Here is a 12,500-nt window from a genome sequence, read left to right as displayed (position 1 = left end):
CGACCGTGGTGTCGTACTACATTCCTGGCGGGTGTAACTAAATTTGTACATCTATCTAGATCTAGAGAAAACGGCTAAATGTTGCAGTGTGATTGCGGAGATAGCCACGTCTCTTTTACCGCGGACTTAAAAAAAATTTTTTAGTTGCCCTTAAAGATTTTTTGAATACCCAAGATACACCAGAATAATATGATTTAAACAGCGTTCTCACTGCGAATACTGCAATTGATTTATCGCCCTTTAAAAAAGTATGTTCAAATACTAAATTTTAGAACGTCAGTAAATGAGCCACGATAGTGTAATGGGTAAGACAGTTTCTTCTCACCCGAACACGCTGGGTTCGAATCTGGTTAGGACTTTTTTTTCTTTTTTTTTTGATAACCCGAAGCTTTATAATAACAAATACAGAACACATTTTAACGATTAGATTTTTAAAAAAAAAGTGTATCACAGGTGAGTCTTGAAGGCCTTGCCTCTCTTGTTTTTTCATGCAGCCCTCGAAGGAGAAACAGTAACATAAACAAAGGGGGAATCATTATATCAGTTCAGCATGCATATTATAGTCATGGATACATGAATGGTAATTTCACATTTACAACACTAAACAGAGGAGAATAAGAGGTGAGAGATATAAGGGGACAGACAGAGAGATAAAGAGACAGAGAGTACAAAAAATGAAAATTAACATAGGACAAGATAATGATCAATAAAATGAAAAAAAAAAAAAGAAATTAAAAAAAAATCACAAAAATAAGAGGCTAAAATAAGCATGCACATGTTACAAAAAACAGTAATATAAATTACGACATTTAAATAGTTCTGTGAGCTAAAGAGAGAGAGACACACACAGAGAGAGAGAGAGAGAGTGGTTGGGTGAGGTGTAGTTTGACTACGGAGGGAGGACTTTGTATGTAAGCTGTGGTCTTTTCCATGCTTATTATTCGATTGTCTTCAAGTGTGTATTGCCTTCATGTGTGTTTTCTGTCGCCCTGTTCTATCTTCATGTGCATTGCCTTCATGTGTTTTCTGTCGCCCTGTTCTATCTTCAAGTGTGTATTGCCTTCATGTGTTTTCTATCATCCTGTTCTATCTTCACCTGTATTGCCTTCATGTGTTTTCTATCACCCTGTTCTATCTTCATGTGTATTGCCTTCATGTGTTTTCTATCACCCTGTTCTATCTTCATGTGCATTGCCTTCATGTGTTTTCTGTCGCCCTGTTCTATCTTCAAGTGTGTATTGCCTTCATGTGTTTTCTATCATCCTGTTCTATCTTCACCTGTATTGCCTTCATGTGTTTTCTGTCTCCCTGTTCTATCTTCAAGTGTGTATTGCCTTCATGTGTTTTCTGTCTCCCTGTTCTATCTTCATGTGTATTGCCTTCATGTGTTTTCTATCACCCTGTTCTATCTTCAAGTGTGTATTGCCTTCATGTGTTTTCTATCACCCTGTTCTATCTTCATGTGTATTGCCTTCATGTGTTTTCTGTCTCCCTGTTCTATCTTCATGTGTATTGCTTTCATGTGTTTTCTGTCTCCCTGTTCTATCTTCAAGTGTGTATTGCCTTCATGTGTTTTCTATCACCCTGTTCTATCTTCATGTGTATTGCTTTCATGTGTGTTTTCTGTCGCCCTGTTCTGGGGAGGGGGAGGGGCGGGGAGGGGTTGTGGTGGAAGGTAGGACAACTGGAAGGAAAGGTAACTGCATGCAGTGATGTGTATGTTTCCTTTTGTTTAGAATTTTCTTCTTTTTCTTTAGACCCTCTTTATGGCGAGGGCCAGATGTAGAAAATCCCATTTCTTTTACCCTCGTAAATAAAGAAACTGACTTGACACGGCGAGTGGATTTCTTTTACCCTCGTAAATAAAGAAATTGATTTGACTTGGCGAGTGGATTTCTTTTACCCTCGTAATTAAAGAAATGGACTTGACACGGCGAGTGGATTTCTTTTACCCTCGTAAATAAAGAAATTGATTGGACTTGGCGAGTGGATTTCTTTTACCCTCGTAAATAAAGAAATTGATTTGACTTGGCGAGTGGATTTCTTTTACCCTCGTAAATAAAGAAATTGACTTGAAATGTCCGGACACATGTCTGTGGCACATAAATGACCAGGGTTACTCCAACATTAGAAAGCTAGTGACGATCGCATTACACCGTGAACACCAAGGTAATGGCAAGTTGTACCACAACTTTCATGTTTCATAAAAACCTAATCTCAACACTTTGCCATCGAAAGGTTAATGTTATAAAAAAAAAGATGTTAGATTGCTGCCGTTACATTACCGTTTGTTGATTTTAATGAGCTGTAATAAGCAAAAGTACACAATCATGACTTTAAGGTAAGACTAGATTGGTAACGCGATATTGCTGTTGGTTAATTTCATATTATTGTAAAATGCAAAGTGATTCAGGTATAACATTAGCTTTCTAATTCAAATGCAGTCTTGGACAGCTTTTGTTTTGTTTTGTTTTTTGATAGATATTTTATCGTGGTTGGTCACTTCAGCGTTCTTGTAGGGAGCAAAGTTACGCAGATGTAACATTAGCTTTCTAACGCAAAGGTATTTTTCGATCAGAAATGTTATCAGCTTTATTCACGTCAGCAGTATTTGCGACAAACAAAACCGTGCAAATATAACTTTCCTTTCTAAATATGCACATAATGTTACCAGGGCTAGGACTTTCGTGTTTATGTAAACTGCACCATCACATTCGCTTGCTATCGTGGAAACCTGAATGAGAGTAATTTCTTTTTCAGCTTCAGTTTCTCAAGGAGGCTTCATTGCGTCCGGATAAATCCATATACGCTGCACCACATCTGCTAAGCAGATGCCTGACAGCAGCATAACTCAACGCGCTCGTCAGGCCTCGTGTGCATGCATGTGTATTTGTGTACCTATCAGAGTGGATTTCTCTAACATAATTCTGCCAGAGGATAACATTTTTTGTTGCCATGGGTTCTTTTTTAGTGCGTCAAGTGCGTGCTGCACACGGGACCTCGGTTTATCCGAATGACCAGACGCTCAGTTTAATTTTCCAGTCAGACTTGGGAGAAAGGGCAAGAGCGGGATTTGATACCCAGACGACGGGCGCAATAGCCGAGTGGTTAAAGCGTTGGACTGTCAATCTGAAGGTCCCGGGTTCGAATCACGGTGACTGCGCCTGGTGGGTAAAGGGTGGAGATTTTTACGATCTCCCAGGTCAACATATGTGCAGACCTGCTAGTGCCTGAACCCCCTTCGTGTGTACACGCAAGCAGAAGATTAAATACGCACGTTAAAGATCCTGTAATCCATGTCAGCGTTCGGTGGGTTATGGAAACAAGAACATACCCAGCATGCACACCCCCGAAAACGGAGTATGGCTGCCTACATGGCGGGGTAAAAACGGTCATACACGTAAAAAGCCCACTCGTGTGCATACGAGTGAACGCAGAAGAAGAAGAAGAAGATACCCAGACCCTCCTGGGACTCTGTATTGGCAGACAGACGTCTTAACCATTCTGCCACGAACTTTACTGTGATTACTGGCTGTTTTAGGTTTGGGTAGTGAAGAGAGACTGGAGCAGGTCCACTTCCCTGGAAACATCTTTATCGTTTCTTCCAGATAGAAACCTCAGCTGATCAGCATTCTGATATGGCCCTTCATTTCTGAGGGGCTTGTATGGATATTTTCCGTGGTCAGTTCTGTATCCAGTTATTGGTCTGGGCAATTTCTGTCCATATATGTGACTTTTGGAGAGAGCGTGCTTTGCTTTTGTGGCGAGTCCGCCTACTTCGCCTCTGCAGTCAGCCCGCATTCTCACCCTCACCCTCCACCCCCACACGACAGTGGTAGGGACCAATAACTATGTCAGTGACAGGGAACAAGACCTATTCTTGTCAGTGCAGCATGCACTTACCACACGTAAAAGAACCCACAGCAATAACAGAGTTTTTACCTGGCGAAATCCCGCAGTAAAATCACTCAAGTATATATGTGCGTGTTTGTGCATGACTGAAGCCTAAGTAAACACGGGAAACAAATGATAAACGCCTAAAGGCAGCTGTCAGTCGACTCAACCACATAATAATGCAACTATGACTGCATGTTTGTAAAGCGCTTAGAGCTTAGTGTCTGACCAAAGATATGAGCTCTAATCTTATAACTATCACCATAATGGTAATAATCATGATAAACAGGGATAAAAAACCCTCGCCAGTTGTCCATTAATAAGTATCAATAATAATAATAATAACAATAAACAGGGAGCAAGAATTTCCCCAAGTCGATCAATAAGTATCAATAATAATAATAATGATCATCATAAAAAGAAGAAGAAGAAGAGGAAGATCATCATCATCATGATTACAGTATTCACATCAACAACAGGGATCAAGAACTGCCCACCTGTCCTCTGTGCTGTGTGTTACAGGCTGACCTCAGCTCCTCTCACCTGTCCTCTGTGCTGTGTGTTACAGGCTGACCTCAGCTCCTCTCACCTGTCCTCTGTGCTGTGTGTTACAGGCTGACCTCAGCTCCTGTCACCTGTCCTGTGTGCTGTGTGTTACAGGCTGACCTCAGCTCCTCTCACCTGTCCTGTGTGCTGTGTGTTACAGGCTGACCTCAGCTCCTGTCACCTGTCCTGTGTGCTGTGTGTTACAGGCTGACCTCAGCTCCTCTCACCTGTCCTGTGTGCTGTGTGTTACAGGCTGACCTCAGCTCCTCTCACCTGTCCTGTGTGCTGTGTGTTACAGGCTGACCTCAGCTCCTCTCACCTGTCCTCTGTGCTGTGTGTTACAGGCTGACCTCAGCTCACCTCACCTGTCCTCTGTGCTGTGTGTTACAGGCTGACCTCAGCTCCTCTCACCTGTCCTCATTGCTGTGTGTTACAGGCTGACCTCAGCTCCTCTCACCTGTCCTCTGTGCTGTGTGTTACAGGCTGACCTCAGCTCCTCTCACCTGTCCTCATTGCTGTGTGTTACAGGCTGACCTCAGCTCCTCTCACCTGTCCTCTGTGCTGTGTGTTACAGGCTGACCTCAGCTCCTGTCACCTGTCCTCTGTGCTGTGTGTTACAGGCTGACCTCAGCTCCTCTCACCTGTCCTCATTGCTGTGTATTACAGGCTGACCTCAGCTCATCTCACCTGTCCTCTGTGCTGTGTGTTGCAGGCTGACCTCAGCTCCTCTTACCTGTCCTCATTGCTGTGTGTTACAGGCTGACCTCAGCTCACCTCACCTGTCCTCATTGCTGTGTGTTACAGGCTGACCTCAGCTCACCTCACCTGTCCTCATTGCTGTGTGTTACAGGCTGACCTCAGCTCACCTCACCTGTCCTCATTGCTGTGTGTTACAGGCTGACCTCAGCTCACCTCACCTGTCCTCTGTGCTGTGTGTTACAGGCTGACCTCAGCTCCTCTCACCTGTCCTCTGTGCTGTGTGTTACAGGCTGACCTCAGCTCCTCTCACCTGTCCTGTGTGCTGTGTGTTACAGGCTGACCTCAGCTCCTGTCACCTGTCCTGTGTGCTGTGTGTTACAGGCTGACCTCAGCTCCTCTCACCTGTCCTGTGTGCTGTGTGTTACAGGCTGACCTCAGCTCCTGTCACCTGTCCTGTGTGCTGTGTGTTACAGGCTGACCTCAGCTCCTCTCACCTGTCCTGTGTGCTGTGTGTTACAGGCTGACCTCAGCTCCTCTCACCTGTCCTGTGTGCTGTGTGTTACAGGCTGACCTCAGCTCCTGTCACCTGTCCTCTGTGCTGTGTGTTACAGGCTGACCTCAGCTCACCTCACCTGTCCTCATTGCTGTGTGTTACAGGCTGACCTCAGCTCCTCTCACCTGTCCTCATTGCTGTGTGTTACAGGCTGACCTCAGCTCCTGTCACCTGTCCTGTGTGCTGTGTGTTGCAGGCTGACCTCAGCTCCTGTCACCTGTCCTCTGTGCTGTGTGTTACAGGCTGACCTCAGCTCCTTTCACCTGTCCTCATTGCTGTGTGTTACAGGCTGACCTCAGCTCCTGTCACCTGTCCTCTGTGCTGTGTGTTACAGGCTGACCTCAGCTCCTGTCACCTGTCCTCATTGCTGTGTGTTACAGGCTGACCTCAGCTCCTGTCACCTGTCCTCTGTGCTGTGTGTTACAGGCTGACCTCAGCTCCTCTCACCTGTCCTGTGTGCTGTGTGTTACAGGCTGACCTCAGCTCCTGTCACCTGTCCTCTGTGCTGTGTGTTACAGGCTGACCTCAGCTCACCTCACCTGTCCTCATTGTTGTGTGTTACAGGCTGACCTCAGCTCCTCTCACCTGTCCTCATTGCTGTGTGTTACAGGCTGACCTCAGCTCACCTCACCTGTCCTCATTGCTGTGTGTTACAGGCTCATCTCAGCTCCTCCCGCTTCACAGTGTGGATGGATGCTAGCACACGGCTGACCACCAGCAACATCTCGGATATCTTGCACCAGGCCGATCAACTAGGAATCTTCGCGGTTCGGAACAATTACATGACAATGATGCACGTTCACCCCTTCATGACGTCATACTTCCAGATTGAACCCTGCTATTTGGCCTCTTTGTACGAAACTGCGGGCGGGTTCCTGGCTTTTAACAACGACGTGTTTGTCCACACGGCCATTCTGGACCCCTGGGTGGCCTGCGCGTTTTCTCCCCGATGTCTGTGCCCCACGAATGGCACAGAGAACTGTGAGAGCTTGGTCCACTGTGAAAACAGGGGGCGTGGTTACTTTCGCTGTCACCGCTTCGACCAATCAGGACTGGGCATCATACTGGTCCTTCTGTTTGACAGGAAAGTGACCCACATGACCCACCGACTGCACCACAACACGAAATCCCCGTGGTTTACCTTCAGGAGAGACGACCAAGTCAAGTATTTTCCATAAAATCAAAACAGCGGAAGACGCTCGCGCGGTTTTTCCCCCACGGAGTCAAATATATGTTGATAGATATATCTCTCTATATATCTATATCTATATTTTTATATATAATAGTTTAAGAGAGAGGGTAAATTCAAGCAGTGTAGTTTAAATCAGCATCTGAAAAGGTAAAAAGAAAGATGATAGAGGCGGGATGGAAGTGGGAGGACTGCCTCTTCCCCCCATTCCCCCCACCCCACCCCTGTACTTTTTTTTCCCCATCACTATGCTGATGGTTATTGTGCACTTTTAGTGTATTTGTACTGTTGTGGTAATACTGCATGCAAATGGAAAAAAAAAAACCCAGTGGAGTGATGGCCTAGAGGTAACGCGTTCGCCTAGGAAGTGAGAGAATCTGAGCGCGCTGGTTCGAACCACGGCTCAGTCGCCGATATTTTCTCCCCCTCCACTAGACCTTGATGAGACGATAAACTGAGGTCCCGTGTGCAGCATGCACGTAGCGCACGTAAAAGAATCCACGGCAACAAAAGGTTTTTTAATTCACTTGCGTAAACAAAGTGAGTCTATGTTTTAACCCGGTGTTCGGTTGTCTGTGTGTGTGTGTTTGTGTGTCCGTGGTAAACTTTAACATTACCATTTTCTCTGCAAATACTTTGTCAGTTGACACCAAATTTGGCATAAAAATAGGAAAAATTCAGTTCTTTCCAGTCATCTTGTTTAAAACAATATTGCACCTCTGGGATGGGCACAAAAAATAAAAAAGAAGCCAACTTATATGCCAACTGCTTTTACTGGTATATATGTTTTTTTAAAAATTCTCTAAACTTGGCACTTTGATCTGATATTCTAACACAGCATCAAGAGCAGCCATTTTCATCATTTTTTGTTCAAACAGGAACTTCTTTTGCTAAGCATGGAAGTTATATTTTTGGTGCATGTCTTTGGTGAAGATAGTAAAAAAGGGAAATTAATCTGTAATTAATGCTAGGGGGGTTAATTTACTTTAAACTGATCTTTCTCATCTTAAACATTACATTTTGAAATTATACTCATTACATAAAAAGCTTGTGTGTTTTACTCTGTGTACAGGGCTTTCACTATGTTTATTCACCCAAGTGGTCTTTTTCGGAAAAATACTAAAATCAATACTACGAGTGGACTTCATAAATCAATTGCGTACACATATTTATACATATTATTCAAAGCGCGTGCTCATATTCCTCGCGAACGTGAAGGACGCCATTTTGTTTCAAGTTGTTGACCTGCCCGTTCAATCCTATATTCAATCGACAATACACGATAACATGTGATGGAAAGTTGGAGAAGGAGACCGTTAAATATTTATTCAGAGAAAGATTTGTGAACGCCTCATCACTTACTGGATTATGCCCCAGACTACCATGAAAATATCAACAATAATGAGTCAATAATAAACCATGAGAGTTAATACCCTTGATGAAGTGTAAAAATTTCCAGTCTTGACTTTTCTCAAAATGAAGTCCTTTTCACTTCATACGACATTTAGAAGTACTTGTACTTGGCTCTACTTGTTATTAGTTTAACAAAATACTTAATTTTCATATCAGCTTTAAAACCATAAAACTAGAATGAACATAAAAGAGAAATTGAATCGACTGTGTCGTACATTCACGACGGGTGTAACTAAACTTGTACATCTATCTAGATCTAGAGAAAACGGCTAAATGTTGCAGTGTGATTGCGGAGATAGCCACGTCTCTTTTACCGATTTTACCGCGTTATAATCCTAATAACTGTTGTTGTTGATGTTTTTTGCAGTGATGGTCTCCATGTTGTTTACTTGTCTATGTTGTGATAATGCACCTGACCAAATTTCTCTAACTGGAGATAGTAAAGTTATTCTTATCTTATCTTATCTTATCTGCTTTGCAGATGTGGTGTAGCGTATGTGCATTGTCTAAACGCAGTGATGCCTCCTTGACAAACTGAACTGAACTGGTGTGTGTTGTGTTATGTTGTGTTGCGTTGTGTTGTTGTGTTGTGTTGTGTGTTGTGTTGTGATTGCCGTGTGTTGTGTTGTGATTGCTGTGTGTTGTGTTGTGCTGTGGTGTGTTGTGATTGCTGTGTGTTGTGTTGTGCTGTGGTGTGTTGTGATTGCTGTGTGCTGTGTTGTGTTGTGTGGTGTTGTGATTGCTGTGTGTTGTGTTGTGTTGTGTTGTGATTGATGTGTGTTGTGTTGTGGTGTGTTGTGCTGTGCTGTGTGGTGTTGTGATTGCTGTGTGTTGTGTTGTGGTGTGTTGTGATTGCTGTGTGTTGTGTTGTGTTGTGTTGTGTTGTGAATGATGTGTGTTGTGTTGTGTTGTGTTGTGATTGCTGTGTGTTGTGTTGTGGTGTGTTGTGTTGTGATTGATGTGTGTTGTGTTGTGTTGTGTTGTGTGGTGTGGTGTGGTGTGGTGTGGTGTTGTGATTGCTGTGTGTTGTGTTGTGGTGTGTTGTGATTGATGTTTGTTGTGGTGTGGTGTGTTGTTTCGTGGTGTGTTGTGCTGTGTTGTGATTGCTGTGTGTTGTGTTGTGTTGTGATTGATGTGTGCTGTGTTGTTTTGTGCTGGGCTGTGTTGTGTTGTGTCGTGTCGTGTTGTGCTGTGCTGTGTTGTGTTGTGCTGTGCTGTGCTGTGCTGTGTTGTGTTGTGCTGTGTTGTGCGGTTAATCCTTGCACTTTATGGATTAAAAAAAAAGTACTCATGATGATATCATCGCTGCTGTTGTTGTTGTGTTCTCATGATGATGATGATGATGATGATTGTTACCCTCTGACGCGTAATGTGAAACAAGATGTCATGGGAAGTAACCGGAAATGTATTGAACAGCTACATTCAGTGACGAATTATCTCCCTGTATAAATGGTGTTGCGATGATTCGTCCTGATAAGATAAGATAAGATAAGATAAGAATAACTTTATTATCTCCAACTGGAGAAATTTGGTCAGGTGCATTATCACAACATAGACAAGTAAACAACATGGGGACCATAACTGTAAAAGCCAACAACAGCCCCAACAAATATTACGAAGATACAAATGTAAAAAAATATCACATACATCGTTTCATACATACATCTACACACTGCAGGTAATAACTAGTATTCTTAATGTAAAAACAGAAAGAATTAAGAAACATTATTTGAATATAATTATAAACATAGCCTACTATACTGCACATTGATTATAATAGACAGATAAGATAAGAATAAAGATGAATTGCGGAAAACCACAACCAGATAATCAGCACACACCCGCACCGCACCCCCCCCCCCCACCCCACACACGCGGATAACTTGATTAAACAAGAGTAATAAACATATGTTCTCAAATAAAAGCATTTCACATATTCGCTTTTAAAAACATTGCAATTAATTATTACATCGTAATTATTAAACAGAAATATATTTAGAATATGGACGTTAGCATTAGACATATTCATTGTACATTCATCCTGCATATTGCACATTATTCTTCCTACATATTGCACATTCATTATAACCAATTGTCACGTTTTAAGCTCAGTAAACACACACACACACACACACACACACACACACACACCACAACTAGAACAAGGTACAGCCTATCATGCACGGACTTTCACACGTCTCACATGAGAGTGCGCGCGCGCGCACTCACACACACAGTTCTCAAGAATTTAAAAGGTGGATTGAACGTGGAATAAAAGTCTTCAGAGCTCTGGATTTCAACTTAAAAGTTCTGTAGCGTCGTCCTGATGGCAATAGCTCATAATACTTTGCTAAAATATGGGTGTCGTCAGTTGCTATCTGCCTGCTTTTTTTAACCACTCGACTTTCATACAGCTCTTGCATACTAGCTTGTTTCACTCCCACAATTTTACTGCATACACTCATGACATCGTTCAAAACACGCTTACTCCTCACTCCCAAACTTCCATACCAGCACATAAATGAAACTGTAAGCACAGACTCGATACAACATCGATAATAACTTTGAAGAATATTTGAATTTATACCAACATTTCTAAGCTTCTGTAAACAAAAAATTCTAGATTGACATTTCTTATGAATGGAATCAACATTTCTGTCAAAAGTCAGCTTATTGTCTAAGATGGTCCCTAAATATCTATATTCATTGACCCTCTCCACTGTTTGACCATCAATAACAAGGTCAGCTACAGGCAAGGGGTCTTTCCGAAAATCTATTAACATTTCTTTTGTTTTCAATACGTTGAGATCCAGATAGTTTTTCTCACACCAGGAACAGAACTTTTTAATTTCACTGAAATAAATAGCATCAGAGTTGGACAGATCTTCAATTGCTGAATCATCAGAATATTTTATGACAGGAGTTTCCTCCGTGCCTCTGCAGTCATTTGTGTACAGTGTAAAAAGAACAGGGGACAGCACTGTACCTTGGGGTGCACCAGTAGAAGTAGATTTTAGAGAAGAGTGGGCAGAATGAAAGCGGACGGACTGAGTTCTATTGAGAAGAAAACTTATTATCCAAAGAGTAAGCTTCGGATCAACATCCATGCCTAGCAGTTTGAGGGCAAGGAGATGAGGTTGTATTGTGTTAAAAGCAGAAGAGAAGTCAACAAAAAGGATACGAACGAAAGATCCCGTGTTATTCAAATGAAGGAAAGCATTATGAAGGAGAGTTAGGATAGCATCGTCAGTACTTCTGTGTGCTCTATAAGCAAACTGAAGAGAGTCAAGCTTGATTGATTGATTGATTGATATCCTCGGTCGCAGACCAAGCTCTAAGCGCTTTACAAACTTGGGGTCATTTGCAAAACATGCTGCCTACTTGGGTAGAGCTGACTGACGGCTGCCACTGGGCGCTCATCATTCGTTTCCTGTGTCACTTAATCAGATTTCAGGCACGCGCACATACACAATCAGACAGACATATACTATTTTACGTGTATGACCGTTTTGTTTATGTACCCCGCCATGTAGGCAGCCATACTCCGTTTTCGAGGGTGTGTATGCTGAGTATGTTCTTGTTTCCATAACCCACTGATCACTGACATGGATTACAGGATCTTTAACGTGCGTATTTGATCTTCTGCTTGCTGCGCGACTGAAAACGTCAATTATCGTTGTTGTCATTGCTCACACACCCACACACACACACACACACACACACACACACCCACACGCACACACACACTGACATGCACACACACACACACACACACACACACACACACAGACCAGCTCACGTGAGAGAGAGAGAGAGAGAGAGAGAGACAGACAGACAGACAGAGTGAGTGAGAGAGAGAAGTCAGGCAGAGACAGAGACACAAGGTTAGACGCAGAGACAGACAGACAGAGAGAGGGGTAGAGAATGAGAGACAGAGAGAAACAGAGAGACAGAGACAGACTGAGACAGAGAGAGGCACAGACACACACAGACACACACTCACACACACACACAGAGAATGAGACAGAGATAGAGACGGACTGAGACAGAGAGAGGCACAGAGAGAGACAGAGACAAAAAGACAGACTGAGACAGAGACAGGCAGAGAGAGAGACAGTGAGAGACAGAGAAACACAGAGACAGAGAGAGACAAAGAGACGAAAATACAGAGACAGACAGATAGAGGCCACCACTCACCCGACCCCC

At 43.1% G+C, this 12,500-nt stretch overlaps 1 protein-coding gene across 1 annotated transcript in view; it reads left to right on the top strand.

The window, feature by feature from the left end:
• The window catches only part of LOC143287337 (uncharacterized), a 34,911-nt gene extending 26,560 nt beyond the window's left edge, over positions 1 to 8,351 (top strand). The window contains exon 7 of the mRNA XM_076595297.1: positions 6,349 to 8,351. Coding sequence (XP_076451412.1) covers positions 6,349 to 6,870 — 522 coding nt within the window. The 3' untranslated portion in view covers positions 6,871 to 8,351. The remainder of the gene's footprint in view (positions 1 to 6,348) is intronic.
• The last annotated feature ends 4,149 nt before the right edge of the window (positions 8,352 to 12,500 follow it).

The sequence above is a fragment of the Babylonia areolata genome, chromosome 11 (genome assembly GCF_041734735.1).
Source record: "Babylonia areolata isolate BAREFJ2019XMU chromosome 11, ASM4173473v1, whole genome shotgun sequence".
Classification (NCBI taxonomy): domain Eukaryota; kingdom Metazoa; phylum Mollusca; class Gastropoda; order Neogastropoda; family Buccinidae; genus Babylonia; species Babylonia areolata.
The sequence above is the reverse complement of the archived record's forward strand: the minus strand, read 5'-3'. Positions and strand labels throughout refer to the sequence as shown.